General features: G+C 44.3%; 1 protein-coding gene across 1 annotated transcript in view; it reads right to left on the reverse strand.

The window, feature by feature from the left end:
- Positions 1 to 19,431, reverse strand: part of PKHD1 (PKHD1 ciliary IPT domain containing fibrocystin/polyductin) — a 430,010-nt gene that overhangs the window by 398,660 nt on the left and 11,919 nt on the right. Inside the window, exons 6-19 of the mRNA XM_065885004.1 lie at positions 18,473 to 18,551; positions 16,262 to 16,336; positions 15,209 to 15,273; positions 13,903 to 13,942; positions 12,983 to 13,053; positions 11,559 to 11,660; positions 10,679 to 10,774; positions 7,308 to 7,449; positions 5,251 to 5,365; positions 3,954 to 4,232; positions 2,771 to 2,860; positions 2,462 to 2,552; positions 1,577 to 1,719; positions 117 to 247 (exon numbers count right to left, since the gene is read on the reverse strand). Coding sequence (XP_065741076.1) covers positions 117 to 247; positions 1,577 to 1,719; positions 2,462 to 2,552; positions 2,771 to 2,860; positions 3,954 to 4,232; positions 5,251 to 5,365; positions 7,308 to 7,449; positions 10,679 to 10,774; positions 11,559 to 11,660; positions 12,983 to 13,053; positions 13,903 to 13,942; positions 15,209 to 15,273; positions 16,262 to 16,336; positions 18,473 to 18,551 — 1,519 coding nt within the window. The remainder of the gene's footprint in view (positions 1 to 116; positions 248 to 1,576; positions 1,720 to 2,461; positions 2,553 to 2,770; positions 2,861 to 3,953; positions 4,233 to 5,250; positions 5,366 to 7,307; positions 7,450 to 10,678; positions 10,775 to 11,558; positions 11,661 to 12,982; positions 13,054 to 13,902; positions 13,943 to 15,208; positions 15,274 to 16,261; positions 16,337 to 18,472; positions 18,552 to 19,431) is intronic.

Here is a 19,431-nt window from a genome sequence, read left to right on the forward strand (position 1 = left end):
GTATCCAAGTCCCCCATATCAGAGACAGTTAGTACCTCCCATAGGCCACTGTCCCCAGGAAAGCTAATCATCCCAGCTGGCAGAATTCCCACCACACCTGCCCGCAGATGAGCTACCTGTTAGGGCTGGCCCCCGCGAGACTCCAGTCACAGGTGACGTTCTTCTTAACGGTGTTTTGAAAGCCAATTGTGAAGGACACTGTCACTGTCAGGATCGTATTCATGTGGCCTTTGTATGCAAGGCACAGCTAGAGACACCAAACAAGAAGTCCTTCAGCTCTGTCACTAAGAAGCAGCAATTCAAGCAATGTTTATCAAGGACAATCCACTCCCTAGAACCTGCCTTGTGCTCAGAGAGACAGCCAGCCCGCTCCTGCCCTCCTGGAGCTTACCGGTCTAGCTGGAGAGACAAACAGTTTAGAGCAAATTGTTATTCATCCAACAGAGAGTTATTCAATGCCTAACACTGTGCGTGGCCGTGAGGATTTTAGAGCATCTCAATTATCAATAGAAACCCCCTGTTGTGACCCAGATACCTGTTCTACCTTGAGCAAGTCACTGTACCTCTCTGAACCTCACTCCTTAACCCTAATTCACCAGCATCCTTGGGTTCTAACCCTGAGTTAAGTCAAATTATATGGCAGGATTTTTCAACTGTGGTGCTATTGACATTTGGGACTAGATAATGCTTTTCTGTGAGGGGGACTGCCCAGTGCATTGTAGGACGTTTAGCAACATTCCTAGAACCTACCCGCTGGGTTCTACAAACACTTCTCCAGTTTTGGTGACCAAAAATGTCTCCACGCACTGCTAATTCTCCCCATGGGGCAAAATCCCCACCACCCAGCGTTGGGAGCCTGTGCTGTAGAGGAAAGGCTGGAAGTCGGGCAGTGCCCTGTCCTGAACCGTTTAGTCCTGGCTCCCACTGCCATTCAACTAGGAAAGGACCTGAAACCACTACCATGAGTTCAGCCACCCCAAGAAGGTTCACTCTGGTTCCCAAAGGGCAAGTAAGCTGCTATTTTTTATGAAGGACAGCAGAGCTACTGACACAAAGATATAAGGGGTATTGAAGGAATGTGTCAGTCTATCCATCAATAACAATAACTATGATAAATAATAAAAACTATCCTTAAATGAGTCCTAATCACTGCCCAAGCACTTTACTGGATTATCTCATATACTCTTCACCTAAATCCTGAAAGCCAAACCTCATTATTACCCATTTCACAGATGAGTAAACTAAAGTAAGACATGGAGGGCATGCAGGGTATAGAGTCAGAATTCAAAACCAGAATCTGACTGTAGAATTGGCGCTCATACCTGGAGAGCAAAGAAAATACTACAGTGTAGAAAAACTTCTGTAGGTCTCAGCTAATAGAAAGGCATTTCCACGCAGCAACTAGCTAATGGGAGGACCAGAGGTGTCTGTTCACCCCTGAAACCTAGCATCTCAGCCCAAAAAGCCCTACAAGGCACGGCAATCACTCTCTTGTGCTTCCCCAGGCTCAACCCCAGAGAATAACTCCAATTCCTCCCTACCCACCTCGCCTGCAAGCACGAAGGCTGCTACTTACATGTGTGTACTGATCTAGCCGGTTGCCCTTCTGGGCAGCCGGGGGTACCAGGACAAGGTGTCGAGGCTGATGGAAGCTGAACCTTCCACAAAAGGGCTCTATCCCACTGGTGAGGTGCCCATCAGAGCTGGAACCTTCTAGGCCTGGATGCATTTCGAACAAAATAGGAAGATGGGTGTAAATGTTATATAGAGTTTCCCAACATGTCTGCAGGGAATGGGTTATGGGTTCAGCATGACATCGACCCCTCAGCCCTTGAGTGAGCTGGGCAGGGATCGAAGTGGTCGGCCCACCCCCCAGCTTGAAGGCTCTAGACATGAGAAACCCATCGTGTCTGCCCTACAGCATCGAAAATCTATTACCCTTTTCTATGTATACCATGACACAGAAAAACTACTGAGAAGCAAGGAGGTAAAGAGTGTTGACTGTAACTTAGTTCACCTTAGTATTTTTAAAACATACCCCCACATTTTTAGAATTTGTTAGATTACTGTCATATATAATTCCTTTACTTGAGATGCAATTTGAATTAAGCAAGATTTGCGCTGTTTTGCTGTTTCCCTGCTATGTCTGTTGCCCGTTTCCCACTGTACGGCATGAGACACAGTTCCTTATTCCAGCTCCCCGGCACCCAGGTTTCTAACTCTGCTCCACCTGACAGCTCGGGAGGGATGCCTTTTCTTTCTCTGATTCCCACACCAAACAGCTCCCTCCCAAGCACTCAGGGTCCGAATCCAGTTTCCATATTTTCATTTGAGTCTTAACAGAGTCACCTGGGAGAGGAAATGAAGATTGTTCCCCTTTGACAGAAAAAAAAGAAGAGAAAGAAAGGAAGAAGACAAGGAGGAAAAAGAGGGTAGGAATTTGTCGAACCAGAGATCGTACCTTGCTCGAATCCCAGCCGGAGGAGGATGTTCGCTGAAAGGGGTTCCAGTTTGCATTTAACTGCAAGTAACTCCTCAAGGGCTGTTTGAATCTGTTAAAAAGAAAATCAGGGAATTCCCTGGAGGTCTAGTGGTTAGGACCCGGCACTCTCACAGCCGAGGGGCCAGGTTCGATCCCTGATGGGGGGACTAAGATCCCACAAGCCACACAGTGTGGCCAAAAGAAGAAAGAAAAACCAGGAGTTCCTACCATGGGCAGAAAGACCACCTTTACTTCCCCCACCTCTGCTTAAGTGAAGAAGGTTCCCACCTGATGGGCCGTGGCATTTGCAGGAATTGGCTGGCTAGAGACATTGTCCCAGGTAAGGAAGAAGTTCCCTGTGCCAGACACCATCAGCATCTGAAAAGTCAAGAGTGACGGGATTAAAGAACATGTGCTCATTGAACCAGGGAGACAACCTAGAAACACAGGACGTACCTCCCTGGTTTGTTATTTCCTTTGTATTACAATTTCAATTTTTAAACTCACTATCCTCTAGAACTATCTGGAGAACACAAGTGTCATCACGTAATGAAAACTTTTCTTGGAAGAATATACATGTCTATCTCCCCATTGATGCCTGCCTCCCTCCTTCTCTTTAGAATGTGACACCTAAATGTCACCACTGAAGGGCCCCCCTTAGCCCTTCTCACCGAGCTCCCTCCCAGGGGTGGCCTGGGAGGGAGAAGCATCCCCATGCGTGTCACACCCTCTCAGAGGCTGATTCAGCCTCTGCTTTGCTTCCACTGCATCCCCTGCTGGGCACATCCCACTTTTGTAATGGGGTGAGACCTAACATCTTATATTACTTGTTTTCTCCTTTGCTCTGTGGTTCTTTATCTGCATGTTTTACTATTATACCGTAAGCTTTAAGAGGCACAGTCCACACTGCGTCAACCTTGTACACCAAAAAGCGGACAACAAAAAGTACAACAAACACAACACTGTAAATCAACTATATTTCAATTAAAAAAAAGAAAGCACACCAAACTTGTTCAACCAAAATATGGGGCACAACCAAGAGACCCAAAGGCCCTGACCCTTACAAAGTAGACTTAGAAAACACAATATACAGGGAAATAGGACCCGAATGGGTCAAAAAGCTATGAAATCTCATATGTGTACGTTCACAGGCATGCATACATGGGTGTGGGTGTTAGGATGACCTTATCTCCTCTCTGGGGAATATGTTTCCAAAGGAAGATTTACCAGGAACTTAAATTCCTGGAACTAAATCCATAAATCAGGGCATATCAACAATAAGACTTTGCATTTTTTTTTAAAGTCCTCTCAACCCTATTGGATGGATACCCTATCTCTTTGGCAGCAGAGTTACCATCACGGCTCAAGTCTCCTGTCTCCCAGCCAGCGATCCTTCCACTAGGCAGGACTATATTCCTCGCAGAGTTCACCCCCTGAACCTAACCCCATGGGACAGGGAAGACACGGAGACCTGGATTTCCGGAAGTCTCTGGGCCCGGGCTTGGATCTGATGCTTCTCCCGGAGGTACGTGCTGACCACCTCAGGATTCAGCCAGGTGTTATGGATCTGGACACCGATCCTCACCCCGCGGCTGGGGGCTCTCCCTCGATGCTCTGCTTCCAGGTAGTACCTGGCTCCCCCGAGCAGCTCCAGCTTGGGGGTCTTCTGTTGCCAGGTCTCTTCACTCCCATTCTGCTCCCAGGAGTCAAACCAGTCAGCAGTGCCCACTGTGATGGAGGCCACTTTCACCTGCACCCCAATCAACACATCAGGACCAGCACTATGAAGCTTCTGGGTCTCTTTTTCAAACAGCAAGTGTCTAGACAGCTACTTAACAGGAATTTGGGGGCTGGTGGCCTTTTCCAACAAGTTAGGACCTGTGCCTGTGTATGTTTCTCCAGCCGTTCTTCTCTCTCTCTTTCTCAATTACATAGTATTCAGAAGAGGCTGGATGGTCCATGTTCAGAGCTGAAACAGACAACCTGAAACCCTAGCCTTACATGATGCTGTGGGTAAAGTTGTATGAAGTCCTCTGAGAAACCTAAATGTTACTTGACTGCATCATAATCTATGATGTTTCTCTAGCCAACTACCAAAGCAATTTCATAGAAGTATATTCATCATTTGAGAGGAAATACTGTGTTTCTTTGTCAATGGCACTAGTCAATTTTGGCTGTTTGTTAAAACACTTCTTCTTATCCTTCAAAGCTGATCAGAAATTTCCTGCATAAAACTAACTACATCCCTACCCAGAATTAGTGGTAAAGATGGAAGTTTTGGAGTCAGACAAATCTTGGTTTGAATTCTTAATATGCCTCTTATTATCCCAGTGGCCCTGGATTGCCCATACAATCCTTCTAAGCCTCATTGCCCTTATCTGGAAAACAGAGATAAAGGGACATAGCTCACAAGATGCTGTGAAGGTTAGAAACAAGGTGTATAACAGCTGTAGCATAATGCCCAGCTTACAGTAAGACCTCAATAAACATGCCAACACATTCAGCCAAGCTCTTTTTCAACAATTAAAATCATGTCAATTATATCTCAATTTTTTAAAAAAACTTTAATAAAAAATAAACCACACACACACACAAAAACAGAACGTTAAAAATCTCTGGTTGCAAAAAAAAAAAAAATCTCTGGTTGCTTAATGGCATGTTACAACTGTCAGTAGAATATGAGAGCTTTCATTGTGAGTTTTTGTTTTTTTTTTTTAAGAGTTAAGGACTGGGGACCAGAAGAAGGAAAATGAGAGGGAGGTGTATACCTTGGTCCTCGGGTCCTCCGACTGACTGAAATACAGGGAAGCCTGGTTGTCAGCCTGGATCCAGAAAGTGTAATTATTTGTCTCTGGGGCCACAAAGAACCCACTGAGCCGCGCTCTGGAAAGCAGAGGAACACAGACAAAGAAGTGAGGGCAACCAAGTCCGGAATCACTGACCCCAAAAATGGTGCCCTTGGACCTTGTTTGTCTTTATGGCAATGAGGAGGAAACACCTGACTCTTGTGCCATGTATTTGGCCAAAGCCCTCTGGATACAGCTTTTCCTGCGGTGCTTGCCTGGCTCAGTATCTCAGCCCATCTCTTTGCACTGGCACAACTCCCTGAGCAATCCTGTTGTCTTTGGGAAAGTCGTAGTCGCAGCGTAGGTTTGCTTGGAGGCTTAGCTGAGATCACCCACCTAACACAGCCAGTGCAGAGCCTGGTGCATGGTAGGAACTCAATCAATACTAAATACTATTCTCATTATTACAAATAAAGAGAGATCACCAATCAGAGTTTGTGCTGATTTGGTCTAGATACCAAGAATACCAAGAATCTTTTCTGATAATAGTTTTGAAAGGAACTATGTAAAGGTCCATCATTATCATAATTTTTCAATCAATAAATATTTCAGTTTTTTCATTTAAAAATTTTGAATTTTATAGAAACGAATGGCACAAAGAATGGAAAGAGCTACTGTCTGGTTTGTGCCTCCTCAAAATGGCAATTAGAGAGACATACCCTACAGGTCATACCAGACAGTCCAAATGTTCTTTTGTCTTTTGAGGTGGCCTGACTCTCCTTGACACTCCCGCACACACTGAATATAGCTGAAAGGTTTTCCTTTGAACACTATTGATGAGCCTCAAAAACTATGACAAAGACGCAGTACTAGGTGCCACAAATATATATATATATATATATATATAGCCACTTTAAAACCATGTATACTGGTGGTTAGGTATCTAATTAGTATGGCTTCCAAGACAATAGAAACTCTACTCTGTTCAGATTTCCTTCCCTACTTGGCTTTTCAATGTCTGAAATTCCCTGAACAGAGAACAAAACCTTCCATTTCACAACTGAATTGAAGTTTTAAATAGCCAAGGGACTTCTCTGGCAGTCCAGTGGTTGAGACTCCGTGCTCCCACTGCAGGGGGGCATGGGTTCAGTCCCTGACTGGGGAACTAAGATCCCTCACGCCATGTCACATGGCCAAAAAGAATAAAGTTCAATAAAATGGCCAAATCCTTGAAAGAGGTCACAGGTTGGCTGGAATTCACACTCAGGAGTCATGACCAACCTCTTTGAGAAGAGTTTCAAAAGGAGAAGAGATCCATCACACCTAAAGGATTCAGTCACCTGAATCTACACCTTTAGAGTACACTGTGTCTCCACAATTCTCTAACTTTCTGTATTTTTAAGCCCACATTAAAATATGAGAAATTTTGGCCACATCCTTGAAGGGATTAAAAAGACAAAACTAAACTAAGCAGGAAAAACTTTATCACACTGCAGTCACCACTATAGAAAACAATGTCTCCAGAGCCCACTGGAGTTTCCCCTGCTATTATACCAGCCATCTGGTTGACCTTTGGCACTGGATAATTGTTCCCACAGAACTGTTGGCTGCCCAGCCTCTGCTCCCTCATGTGCCCAAAGGGCAAATTCTCGAGTCTTTCTTTAGTATCATCCAGATACTAGTTTCACCTCTTAACCACGTTCCTGCGGCAAGTTTTGCCCTGCTCTCTACCAAGCTTCCTAGACTATCCAGCTCAATGTTCTCATGAATAGTCCTCCCCAAAACAGATTTCAAACTAAGCTGTAGAAAATACAAATTTTACCTATTGATCAAAATTTACTGTGTACCCATAAAGGGCCTGTGGTCCACGAGCATAACCAACACCAGCTGAGAACAGCGGTCAAACTTTGTTGCTGTTGAATTAGTAGATATTTTAAACTTTCCCCTGGAAATCTCATTGCTTACTTACCTGTCTCCTAGCCTCACCTAGGCCAGTAGAGACACTTGTGATATGGACCCCCACTTTTCCTACAACATACCTGAAAGGTTGCCCTTCCTTTGACCAAAATCCAAACGGAGAGCTGGCATTAGGGACAATCTGCCATCTGTACCCAGGGGTGGCTTCTGTCAGGTCCAAGCCCTCAGCCGCGTCTCCAACTTCAAAGAGGAGCCCTCGATTGCCTGTAAGACATGTAAGCCTCATGAACATCAGAGGGCACTTCTCCCCCAAGCAGGGGAACTGCTTTACTACAGATTACAGAGAGAAGATGATCCAGGAACTATCTAGAAGGTGAGTTAACTGAGAAACAGATGGAGTAGCCATGTGAGATGTTCTATAGATAATACAAATGTTCTAGAAAGTGGAAACTACTGCTTGATGTAGGATTTAAGTTCTTGGAAAGAGAGACTTGACAAGGAGCAGTAAGGGGAAACATTCTCAGAGAACCAGAAAAGACGAAGGAGCTCTTTTTAATGCGAGTGTCTGGATATGAGAAAATGTAAAAGAGCAAATGAAGGCTCGTGAAGCCAGGACTGGACTTCAGTCTCTTTTAATATTCAGTTCAGCTTGGGAATTCTATTCCCTAAAACCCTGAGTCCCAGAAATTTGGCAATCCTTAAATTTTTCACAGGTCACGGCCTCAATTTTTAGCCATGGAGCAAATCACGTGACAGGCTGCTATTACATAACATTCTAAATGATGTCGTACTTATTCATTTGTGTTTTATATTAAACAAACCCTCAGAGCGAAGGCATATGTGCGATCAATATTGGCTACTAATTGGGGTGAGGGTAAAAGCTCTGGAATCACACATGGGTGAGTTCAGAGTCCAGCTCTGCCACTTAGTCGATGTGTAGCTTTGAGCAAATTGCTTCATGCCTTCGTTTTCTCCTTCATCAAAATGGGGCCAATAGTAAACAGAGATACTGCACTAAAGACTAAGGGAGCTGAGTTATATGTCAATTATATCACAGTAAAGCTGGGGAGAGAAATAAAGTCAGTTTGACAATTCTGAGGGGAAAAAGACTAAGGGAGTTTAATATATATACACAAAGAGCCTGAAATATAGTAAGTATTCAATAAAGGATAGCTAGAGTAGTTATTATTATTTTAAACTACTATTGTTATTCCTTGTTAAATCCTAAGAAGGGAAAACAGATAAGGAATAAGCATAAAAATAAAAGCATATTTTAACACACTATTTGAGGTTTCTTAACCTCAGCAGTATTGATATTTGGGGCTGGATAACTCCGTTGTGAGGGCTGCCCGGTGCATTGAAGGATGTTTAGCAGCACTTCCACCCTCTACCCACTAGAGGGCAGTAGCACCACCATCCCAGGTGTAAGGACCAAACATTGCCAAGTGCCCCCTGCAGGCCATTGAGAACCACTGCAGTACAGGATCCTTTGTCCTTCTGTTACGGAACGCAAGTCCGTGTGCCCAACACAGTGAGGCCAAACAGTACCAAAACCTCGGAGTCTGGAGCAGAGGAAGGTCTATTGCAGGGCCATGCAAAGAGAAGGGTGGCTCATGCCTTTAAAAAAAAAACCCAAACTCCCCGAAAGCCTTCAGCAAAGCCCTTTTATAGGAGAGGTGAGGGAGGGGCACGGTTATCTGTTGCACACTACTTGGTGTCAGATCCTTTGTTCTTGAAGTCAGGTCACGGTCAGGTAACGATGTTCCTGTACATCTCTACCAAACAAATGTTATTCTCTGTTCTGACAAGAAAGGGCAAGGTCCCAAGGCTCAACCTTCTCCCTCCGAGGTCCAAGCCCAGGCTAGGAGGAGGGGGTCCCTTGGCGGGCTGGTTACCCTGCCCGGAAGGGTTCGTCCAGCACCCAGTCTGGGTCCTCCCACCAGTGCCCCAGCCCGGCTGACGAGGCAGCTCTCAGCTGGTGGCACCCTCAGGGCCAGATCCCCAGACCCCACCCAGCCATCACCACTGACGTAGCCAGACGCCCAGGACCCGGCCTGCCCTCAGGCTCCTAAGGCTTCCCAAACGGGGGCTGAGGTCCCTCAGACTGGGACCCCTGGAGACTGCCACTGTCAGTAGGTCACAGAGGTGGGGAGAGGGGAGAGGTTCGCCGCCGCCGCCTCAAGGCCTGGGCCCGGCCAGCGCGCGGCCAAGGCGAGGGCTCTGGAGCCCTGCAGGACACAGCCCTCAGTCTGTCCCGGGGCCCCCCCAGCTCACCCACGGGCCCCAGAGAGAAGGCCGAGATCCGCCTCTCACCGCACTCTACCCCACGGACCGCCACGAGTTCCGCCGCTAGCGGGGCCAGACCTCTCACTGCCTCGCACGCACTCAAGGTCTCGCACTAAGGGTCTCGCGATAATGGTCTCCTGCTAACAGCTGCGCGCCCGCCCCACCCCATCACATTTCCATGGAAGAAATTTCCAAAGCGATTCAGAAAGGACATTATCAACCATCAAGAAAAGCTGTGTTCAGGAAATTCCTCTACCGCGACGCCAGTAGCTAGAGCAGGCGCCCTCTTTCCTGACTCTGGAAACGCATTCTCTCCATCACTTGCTTCATACGGTAGTTTTGTTTCCTTGGATGGGAGCTTTCCCTGAGTAAAAACCGCAGATCGGGGACCTGGAGAATTCCCAGCTAAAGCTTTGCATGTGTTTTCACACCCGAATGGCCTTTCTTTAGAAAGTTTTCTCCCCTGATGAGATTCAGGAGACGAGCTCCCTGCCTGTGGATTAACGGTGAAGACAGCCCTTGCGGGGCACATAGGGCTCCCAACTGGTGGCCTGTGATTCAGGCTGCCCAGCACGCCAACTGCCCTTCGTCCCTAACTAAGCCTGAGCTCCTGTTCTAACGCTTTCCAGAAAAGTGCTCCCGCGGTGCACTTGCAATCTGCAGCCGTGGAGTAGAAGGTTTAAACAAACACAGAAGGACAGATGGAACCTGTCCCCTCGCCCCCTCCATTTCTGCCCACTTCAGGGGTAATCTGGTGGCCCCATCACAATACATCTCTACTTTTCAGAGTAGCAGACAGTGCCCACAGGGGAGAAGAAACAACATTTAAATGCACCCCATTGCACCCCACCCTCCGCCTCGTCTAAAGCTGTCCTATGAACATAGAAGACATGGTCTGAAGCTCTGTCTTCTTAAATAGTAGGCAAGAGGGCAAGTGACCCAGAGGATGGAGGAGGCCACTCAGGGGTTTCCACCAGTCACTATAGCAACGTCTTGATGGCAGTAGGCTTCCTGGATCATGGTTTCCACTGAACCACACTGGTCATTCAGCTGGCTGGGGCTAGGAGTGCAGGGTGTTGCCAAGCATCTGAGTAAAGCTAAGAGCCTCTCTGAAATGAAAGCTCTGACTCAGGACCCAGGGCTCACTGAGCAGCCAAACAGCTGAGACCAACCACATATCATAGACCAGCCGTGGAGACTTCCTTACCTGCCTGAGGAGCGGAGAGTCTTGCACCTTTACCTGGAGCTCCGGTGGTGCACTCAATCCTCCTGGGAGACACGTGTCTAATATCACACAGAATGCCTGAGGGGAACATTTACATTAGATACAGATGTCAGTATCAGTGGAGATATAGATGTGGCAGGACAGAGGACCACACTGAGGTAGACAGGCAAAGGGCCAGAAGTGGAGAGTAGAGAGAAAGTTGTCACCTCAATGGAAGGAGGCAAGAAAGGGGGAGTGGCAGAGCAGTGGAACACGGGGCTGCTCAGAATAATCAGGAAGAAAGTGCCTTGCCATGTCGTTCACTGGAGATGAACTGAGCTGGGGAGAGGAATTGACAGGAGAGTGTGAGGACGTTTTCCTGCATCCTTGGTGTCACCAACTAGAGGAGCATCCCACTAGGCAGAACAAAAGGTTCTAGACTTGTTCTCCACAAAAGGGTTCGCTAAGGGGGCATTCCAGAAGAATCTGCATAGCAAAAGCCTGCCCACCCTTACTTATTCAGACAGAGCTAAGGGGAGGGAGAGGGGTCGCCTTTTAGAAGTAGACCTTTGTGAAGACGCAGCTGTGCTTTTCCTTCTCTTCCCTCCCAAGATGGGGACACCTGAGGGACTTGCCCCTGAGTTGTGAGTGTGTCTGCAGCAGGACACCCTATTTCCGTTACATGTTTGCCAAGCTGCAGGACCAAAACACCCCCCAACCCCTGCAGCCTCAAACACAGGTCAAAGACCTCAGAACAGGGTCCCATGATGAGTCGGAAGAGGCAAATATTGCTTCCCCCCATCCTCTCCAGGCCGTAAGAGATACATCATCTCCTATGGCATTTAAATCTATGAACTCTTTTCAGCCATTTCAACTTAGTTACCTGCAACGGTAACCTGGGCAGGATTGTCAAAGAAGTCCCCTGTAATCGTGATGTCTGTTCTTCCCCCAAGGCTCCCAGTTTCTGGAAACACAGATAGTATTTCTGCAAGAGGGGAAAAAACAGTAAGCTTCCAAATATAAACCAGGATGTGAGCCAGATAATAATATAATCATAGAAGCGATCCATAATTTATTTCTTACTTTAACTTTCTAAGACCAGCAACAGTTGTAATTTTTTTCTAGTAATAGTCATTTAAAAGTGCACATAATAAGAAAAGGATTCACATATAACAATATGGATAATAATATATATTATACAGGATCAATATGTGAAAGGAATGGGAAATGCAGTCACTCATGCTATCAGCAAAAGTCCCTGCGTACCATGATGCTTTCTTAGAAACTCTGTCTCCTGACCTCAAGGACTCTGTTTACACATCACAGAACAGTCGGTTACACTTTATGGAGGAATCAACTCTGGATGTACCAGGCAAGGTCTCAATTTACCCATACGAGTCTGCAATTCGCTCTAAGCAAAAGAATGAGTTACACTGTCATATGCCACAAATCCCCAAGAATTTAACTTTTTCTGATCCTTCCCCCTCCCATGATCAAACTCTGAGAGTTCTAAGTTTCGTCTCCGCAAGGGGAATGAGTAGTCGTGTTCTCTGATAAACTGAAGGTACAAAGAGGCTAATTATGCATGGTTACCGCTTCAAAATAAAACCAAGGGTCAAAATTCAGCTTTGACAGAGGTAGGCTACCTACAGAGTGAATGGCATTGGCCCCATGACTTAGGAAATTTCTTGCACTTTTGGCAAAGGCGGACTCTGCCGCCTCTGGAATCTGCACTAACCTCGCAGACATTTTTTAAGTGGTTTTGGGACTGTATTCAAGCTGAGAACCTAGCACTCACATTTAGTAGCCAGCTTTCTACTACTGGACTGAGTTCACGATTTCATGCAAGTTTCCAGTTTTCAGATTCTTTAGGTATGAAGATTTACTCATCAGATAGGAATATGCAAACTTAGCATCTGTATCAGCAAGTCATAAATTGTTGAATGAATGCTCAGAGATGAGATGTTAAAATAACTGCAAAGATGTGCTTTAGATTTTTCAGTGCCATCTCTTTTCTGTTATTTGTTTAGAACAAAAAACAGGGATGACTCCCCTATCTTTTATTGTCTATATCCCTAGACTTTGTATAAAAATCTATGATCAAGCCTCTTTTAATATAGCAACTAAAGTGGACACTCACACAAGCAACCTATTCTCATACAAAACCAAAGGGCCATCCATGACTTCAGGGACGGCTTCAGGTGTTAATGGTCATAGAGAAATGGCCAGAAAGAAGGGACGGAGGGTCCAAGGTCCAGGGCCGAGTGAGGGGAGGGATGAGAAATACACGATGAAGGGAAATGGTACCTGAATACGTCTGGTACAAGAAAAGGTCCTGCTTAGCACTGACCAGCCATGCATCCTTGTGTACAATTGACCTTCAAAAAGACAAAATTGTGTTTTGGATGAAAACTGCATCTGGGCTTACATTTTTTAAACTGATTGCCTGAAAGGAAAATCACTAACTTTAGTGATCTTTAAAGCTGTTCCAATACCAGCTCCCTTTGATGACTAGAGAATACCAATGGGGCAAAGTTTGTTTTCTGATCTAGAAAATTATATGGGAATAATAATACTTACTTTACAGAGTGTGACTAGCGTTAAATGGAATCATGAATGTGAAAGGACCTGGTATGGAGCTGGCCTGTGGAAGATACTCAATAGATACTGTTTTAGTCCTTCCTAAAAGAGAGACAGCGACAGAGAGAAACAAAGAGCAAATCTCTCTACTTTGGGCTGTGTCACTATCTTCACAATGAAATTAATATCAGCTAGACAATGCCCTTTTCAGGAAAACACTGACAAAGTACATAGTGTCAGAACATGAGGCAAGCAGAAATCCAGAATCCTAATAGATCTCTCCAAAGCGCTATGAAATTTGGACACTTTCCATCTTGAAGAAGGCATTTCCTGGAATGACACAAAGCATTTTATGGAACTGTACTGTTTTAAATTTCCAGTATTATGAAATTATTTAAGAAGTAATTCCCCAAATTCTGTACCATTATCACACTGAAACATTTACATTGCTTCAGGACGAGTGCATAGGACACAATTATATTCACCCAGGTAAAAACAAAAAATCAAGTGGGTACGTGGGGTTTTATTATACTACTCTATTTGGGTACGTTTAAAATTTTCCATTATAAAAGGTTAAAGAAGCTAAGCAAGACAAAAGAGTAGATAGTGTAAGATAAAGATAAATCTACTTCCTCCCAGTTACTTACTTTCCTTTGTTAAATACTGAGAAACTAACATTCTGGGAGCCTGTAACAAAAAGAAACAGACATGAATACAGGAACCTGCACTGCCTGGACCAGGTCACTGCTACCATAAACCCAAGGACTCTGGCGATCACCAAGGTACCACCCACACCTTAATCTCTTTAACAGTGCCCCAAATAAACAGGTTCCAGACTCACACCATCAGCGATGGTGACTTCTAACCACAAAAGGATAAATGTAGAAGCACAGAGCAGGGAAGAGCAGGCTTGGAGTTACACCAAGCATGATAAATCCTGCCCCACTGGTTACTAGGTTCAACTTTCTCACCTGTAAAGCAAAAACAATTCCACCAGCCTCCAGGTTTATACATGAGGATTACTTTAGTTTATATTTAAGTTGCTTCATATAGTGTCTCTCAGGGAGTTCTCATCCTCAGGAGAACCAATTCTTTTTTTTTTTTCATCTTTATTGGAGTATAATTGCTTTACAATGTTGTGTTAGTTTCTGCTGTATAACAAAGTGAATCAGCTATGTGTATACATATATCCCCATATCCACTCCCACTTGAGCCTCCCTCCCACCCTTCCATATCCCACCCCTCTAGGTCATCACAAAGCATTGAGCTGATCTCCCTGTGCTATGCAGCAGCTTCCCACTAGCTATTTATTTTACATTTGGTAGTGTATATATGTCCATGCTACTCTCTCACTTTGTCCCAGCTTCCGCTTCACCCGTGTCCTCAAGTCCGTTCTCTACGTCTGTGTCTTTATTCCTGCCCTGCCACTAGGTTCACCAGTACCGTCTTTTTTAGATTACATATACATGCGTTAGCATACGGCATTTGTTTTTCTCTTTCTTAACTTACTTCACTCTGTATGACAGACTCTAGGTCCATCCACCTCACTACAAATAACTCAATTTCGTTCATTTTTGTGGCTGAGTAGTATTCCGTTGTATATATGTGCCACATCTTCTTTATCCATTCGTCTGTTGATGGGCATTTAGGTTGCTTCCATGTCCTGGCTATTGTAAACAGAGCTGCAATGAACATTGTGGTACATGACTCTTTTTGAATTATGGTTTTCTCAGGGTATATGCCCAGTAGTGGGATTGCTGGGTCATATGGTAGTTCTATTTTTAGTTTTTTAAGGAACCTCCATTACTGTTCTCCATAGTGGCTGTATCAATTTACACTCCCACCAACAGTGGGACAGTGCAGGAGGGTTCCCTTTTAGGAGAACCAATTCTTGAAATCGTTTTTTTCCAACACAGAGAAAGACTTTAAAATTCTGTTACTTCTCACACAGACCAATGTAATTGCCTTCCACACGGCACTGCAGAGTCCCAAGACCATGGTCTTCCTGAATAGGATAGCTAGGGAAAGAACCAAAAAAGGTGAGAGGTAAGAATCACCAGACAATTCAGTTCAGAAGCTCTGGCTCTTTAGCCAGGAAAGAAAATAAATAAATAAAATAAAATAAAATGTAAAATAAAATAAAATAAAACACAACTGTAACTAGAGTTATCATCAATACCAGTCAAACACACAAAATTCTGTCTACTCCTCATCTCCATTGGGTCCTTTCTTTCCAAAATCTATTTTATATGAGGACAGCAAGATCCTTATCCCCCCAAAAAAGTCTATTAGCAAGTGTGAACTGAAACAGGACAATTCTGAGCAAATGTAAGAAACCACATTATAGAATTTGGCTCTACTAAACGCTAGTCCTGAAAGCTAAGCCATAGGGTATAGAAGGTTAATCCACTCAGTCCAGAGGGAAGTGAAAATCCAGCAAAATGTTGGTTATCTGAACTACAAGCACATAGACACTCATTTTCTAAATTTTCCTTGTAATAAATAAATAACTGAATACTGAAAAGTTAGCTGTTTTCTCTCTGGCTAGTCGTTACAGTATAGTGGTTAAGAGGATGAACTTTGGAGGCTAGTTACTGGGCCCAGGTTGAAACCCGAGCTCTGCCACTTGCTCTTTGTGAGACACTGGACAAGTTACTTAACCTCTCTGTGCCTTGGTTTCCTCATCCGTAAAGTGAGACTAATAACCGTATGTACTCACAAGGTTATTATCTGCCTTAACTGTGAAACCGTTAGTGCAGTAAGCACTTAGTAAGTATCAGCTATTTGTTTTCAAGAAAGCTTTCAGAACCCACTTCAAGTTGCATTGTGAATCAATTACTGTGTCTTTTCTAGGGAGTCTAAAGATGAGGCAGTCAACAGTTATGGGTGATTTATATTAAAAATAGATGTGTGTGTGTGTGTGTGTGTGTGTGTGTGTGTGTGTGTGTGTGTTATGCCCATGTGGGAGAACCTAAAAGCATACATGCTGGCAAGAAAGGCACTCACCGGCATCCTGTCTGTCTGTTTACAAGAGAACAAGGAGTGACCCATTTGTCTCCCTGAGCTTCCAACATCAATGGGCTGGATACAAAATAGAAACAAGAGACACAAGTCAAGAGTGAATGCTCTCAACAAACATTCTTGGAAAAACCCAGAGGAAACACTGTTATGGACATTCATCTCTGAACTTATGGGGCATTAATGCAGGTGACTGGGGACTGTCCCCCAAGGAGATGCTAAATCAGACCCTCAACCCAAGAGCAGGGTGCATAACATTGGTCTGTGGCCCACACTTCCACACCACAGAGGGAGCACTTCCCCTTTCCTGAAAAATCTTCATCATCTCCTTGGCTATACTGGGTTCACACAGAGCCATGGAGGAGTTTGTGTCTTTGTTCCCCCTTGCAAAAGCTGTATCCCAGACCAAGGCTGTGATGGGACCAAGTCCCGGGAGGGCTTCAGTCCTCCACAGGAAGAGTAATTTCCGTTCAAGACAAGTTGACCATTACAGTAAGTCCCTTACATACGAATAAGTTCCTTTCCAAGGGCGCATCCGTAAGTCCAATTTGTTCTTAAATCCAACGAAGTTAGTCTAGGTACTCAACTAACACAATCAGCTGTATAGTACTGTACTATAATAGGTTTATAATACTTTTCACACAAATAATACATAAAAAACAAACACAAAAAATAAAGAAAATGTTTTTAATCTTACAATACAGTACCTTGAAAAGTACAGTAGTCTAGTACAACAGCTGGCATACAGGGGCTGGCATCGAGTGAACAGGCAAGAAGAGTTACGGACTGGAGGAAGGAGAGGAGGTGAGAGATGGTAGAGCTGAAGGATTGTCAGCAATAGGAGATGGAGGGCAAGCTGCAATTTCACTCATGCCTGATGTTGATGGCACAGGTTCTGGTTCCTTGCTAGAACCAGATGCACGTTCACATCTTTGAAAGTTCACAACTTGAAGGTTCATATGTAGGGGATTTACTGTATTTTTTTTTTTTTTTTTTTTTTTTTTGGCTTCACCATGTGGCTTACAGGATCTTAGTTCCCCATCCAGGGATCCAACCGGGGCCACAGCAGTGGAAGTGCTAAGTCCTAACAACTGGACCACGGGGGAATACCCTGGCCATTATTTTATTACAGAAATGTATATCCTGAAAGTTTGCCAAATCACGTTCTTTTCAACCAGAACAGAATCAAAGGTTTGGAGCAGAACATGAGGATCCCCCCATTCTGTCCAAGGGGTTGAGGAAATATTAGACACAGAATGTAGCATCTCTCAACAGAGCATCTAATGAAGTTGTGGTCCTTCTACCCTATAAATCCTCATTATAATTGCTTCATACATTGAGTAACCACAATTCCTTCCCACAAACACCTCAGCTTCAACACTTTCCATCCTGTCCCCCCCTTTCCCTGGCAAGGATGATTTACTAGTACCACTCTGCACTTTAAAAGTCTCCAATGAAAAAAGTCATGTTGGCATCCTAATCATTCCCAGAAAACATTAAAAACTCAATGGCTTTCACAAATAACATATGATGTCACTCATATGTGGAATCTAAAATATGACACAAGTGAACTTATCTACAAAACAGAAACAGACTCACAGACATAAAGAACAGACCTGTGGTTGCCAAAGGGGAGGAGAGGTAGGAGAGGAAAGGATTGGGAGTTTGGGATTAGCAGAATCACTTTGCGGCACAGCAGAAATTAACACAATATTGTACATCAACTATACTTCAATAAAATAAATCTTAAAAATAACTCAATGGCTCTCAGTACCTCTTCCACATTTTCCTCTGATCACACCAACAGAAATTCTGTATACACAAATGTATAACAAACAAGGATGTTATAGTGGTCTTTTGAGTTCACACATCGTTATAAAGAATTTATTTCAGCCTGAGAAACAAGAGGGGAAGGGGAAGAATCAAGAAAGAAAATCCACAGATGCAATTACAGTACAACTCACACTGCACCCAGAGTGACTAGTTGTCAGTAAATAAACGGACCACCTTAATCGACCAGTCGCAATTACATTAACCAAGTTTGTTGAAGCCCAGCTCACGAGGGACTGTAAACTGCAAAGAGGAAAAGAGGAATTCCATGCCAGCTGCTTACAATTTATCGTTATCGGGGAAGCTGGTCTCAGGAATCAATCCAGCATATCTGTAACTAGTTGAACACAGAAACAAGCACAAGCTTACCTATGAATGTACTCGGCATCAAAATCAAAGGTTTCCGACCTTCCGGTGATAATCCAGCCATACACATGTATAAGGTTTCCTGTTTGAAAAAGATTCTTTTCAATTAATCTACTTAGCTCACACTCTAAATATATAACGTAAACTGTATTTCTCTTTTGTTACCTCTACTCAAAATGGCCAAGCCAGTCATGACTCAGAATATTAATACATTTTTATAAACTGTACAACAGGAAAGGATCACCAAGTATAATCCATTCATCGATATTAAATATCAAAGAGGCAAAAATAATGAATCATTGCCACTGTGGACTTATTCATGTATGTATGGAGCACAGAAGGAATATCAGGGCTTCTTCACAGTCCCAGGAAGGGAGGCAGGGAGGGGCCCATTTAAACACACTGCCTTGTTCCGCTCTCTTGGCTGTGTGTAGACCATCCACCCATATGGGATTTAAAAATAATATTCTTTGGGGGTGCTCCATGCTTCAGGAGACTTTCCTCTGGACACATACGATAAGAGGAAGCTCGTATCACACAATCTGGATAGATATTCAAAGATACTAAACTTCTTTCTGTATCTCAGAGTACAAAAGATGAATGTCATGGATGAATCAAACGGACAGGAAGTCAGAAAGAAGGGCACGAGAGAGCAGCAGAGTTATGGCTTAAAGGATGGGCTACTGCACATGCAATTAATTCAACAAATATGTTCATGTTCAAAGATCAGGCAAAATGGGCATCCAAAGACGGCTGGCGTCTGCCTTGTCCACTGATAAATGGACGACTTCCACTGCTGGGTCTCCTCTATGCAATGTGTAGGGATTCCCATTGGGTAGCAAGTTTTTCCTTGATACTCACCTCTTTTGAGTTCATAAAAATGGGGGTGCAGGCATCAACAACCCCCTTTCGTCAAGGGGAACTCTCAGCATTACCCCCACCTTCTCTGCTCAGAGGATCTG

This window comes from Phocoena phocoena, chromosome 10, assembly GCF_963924675.1.
Source record: "Phocoena phocoena chromosome 10, mPhoPho1.1, whole genome shotgun sequence".
NCBI classification, from domain to species: Eukaryota; Metazoa; Chordata; class Mammalia; order Artiodactyla; family Phocoenidae; genus Phocoena; species Phocoena phocoena.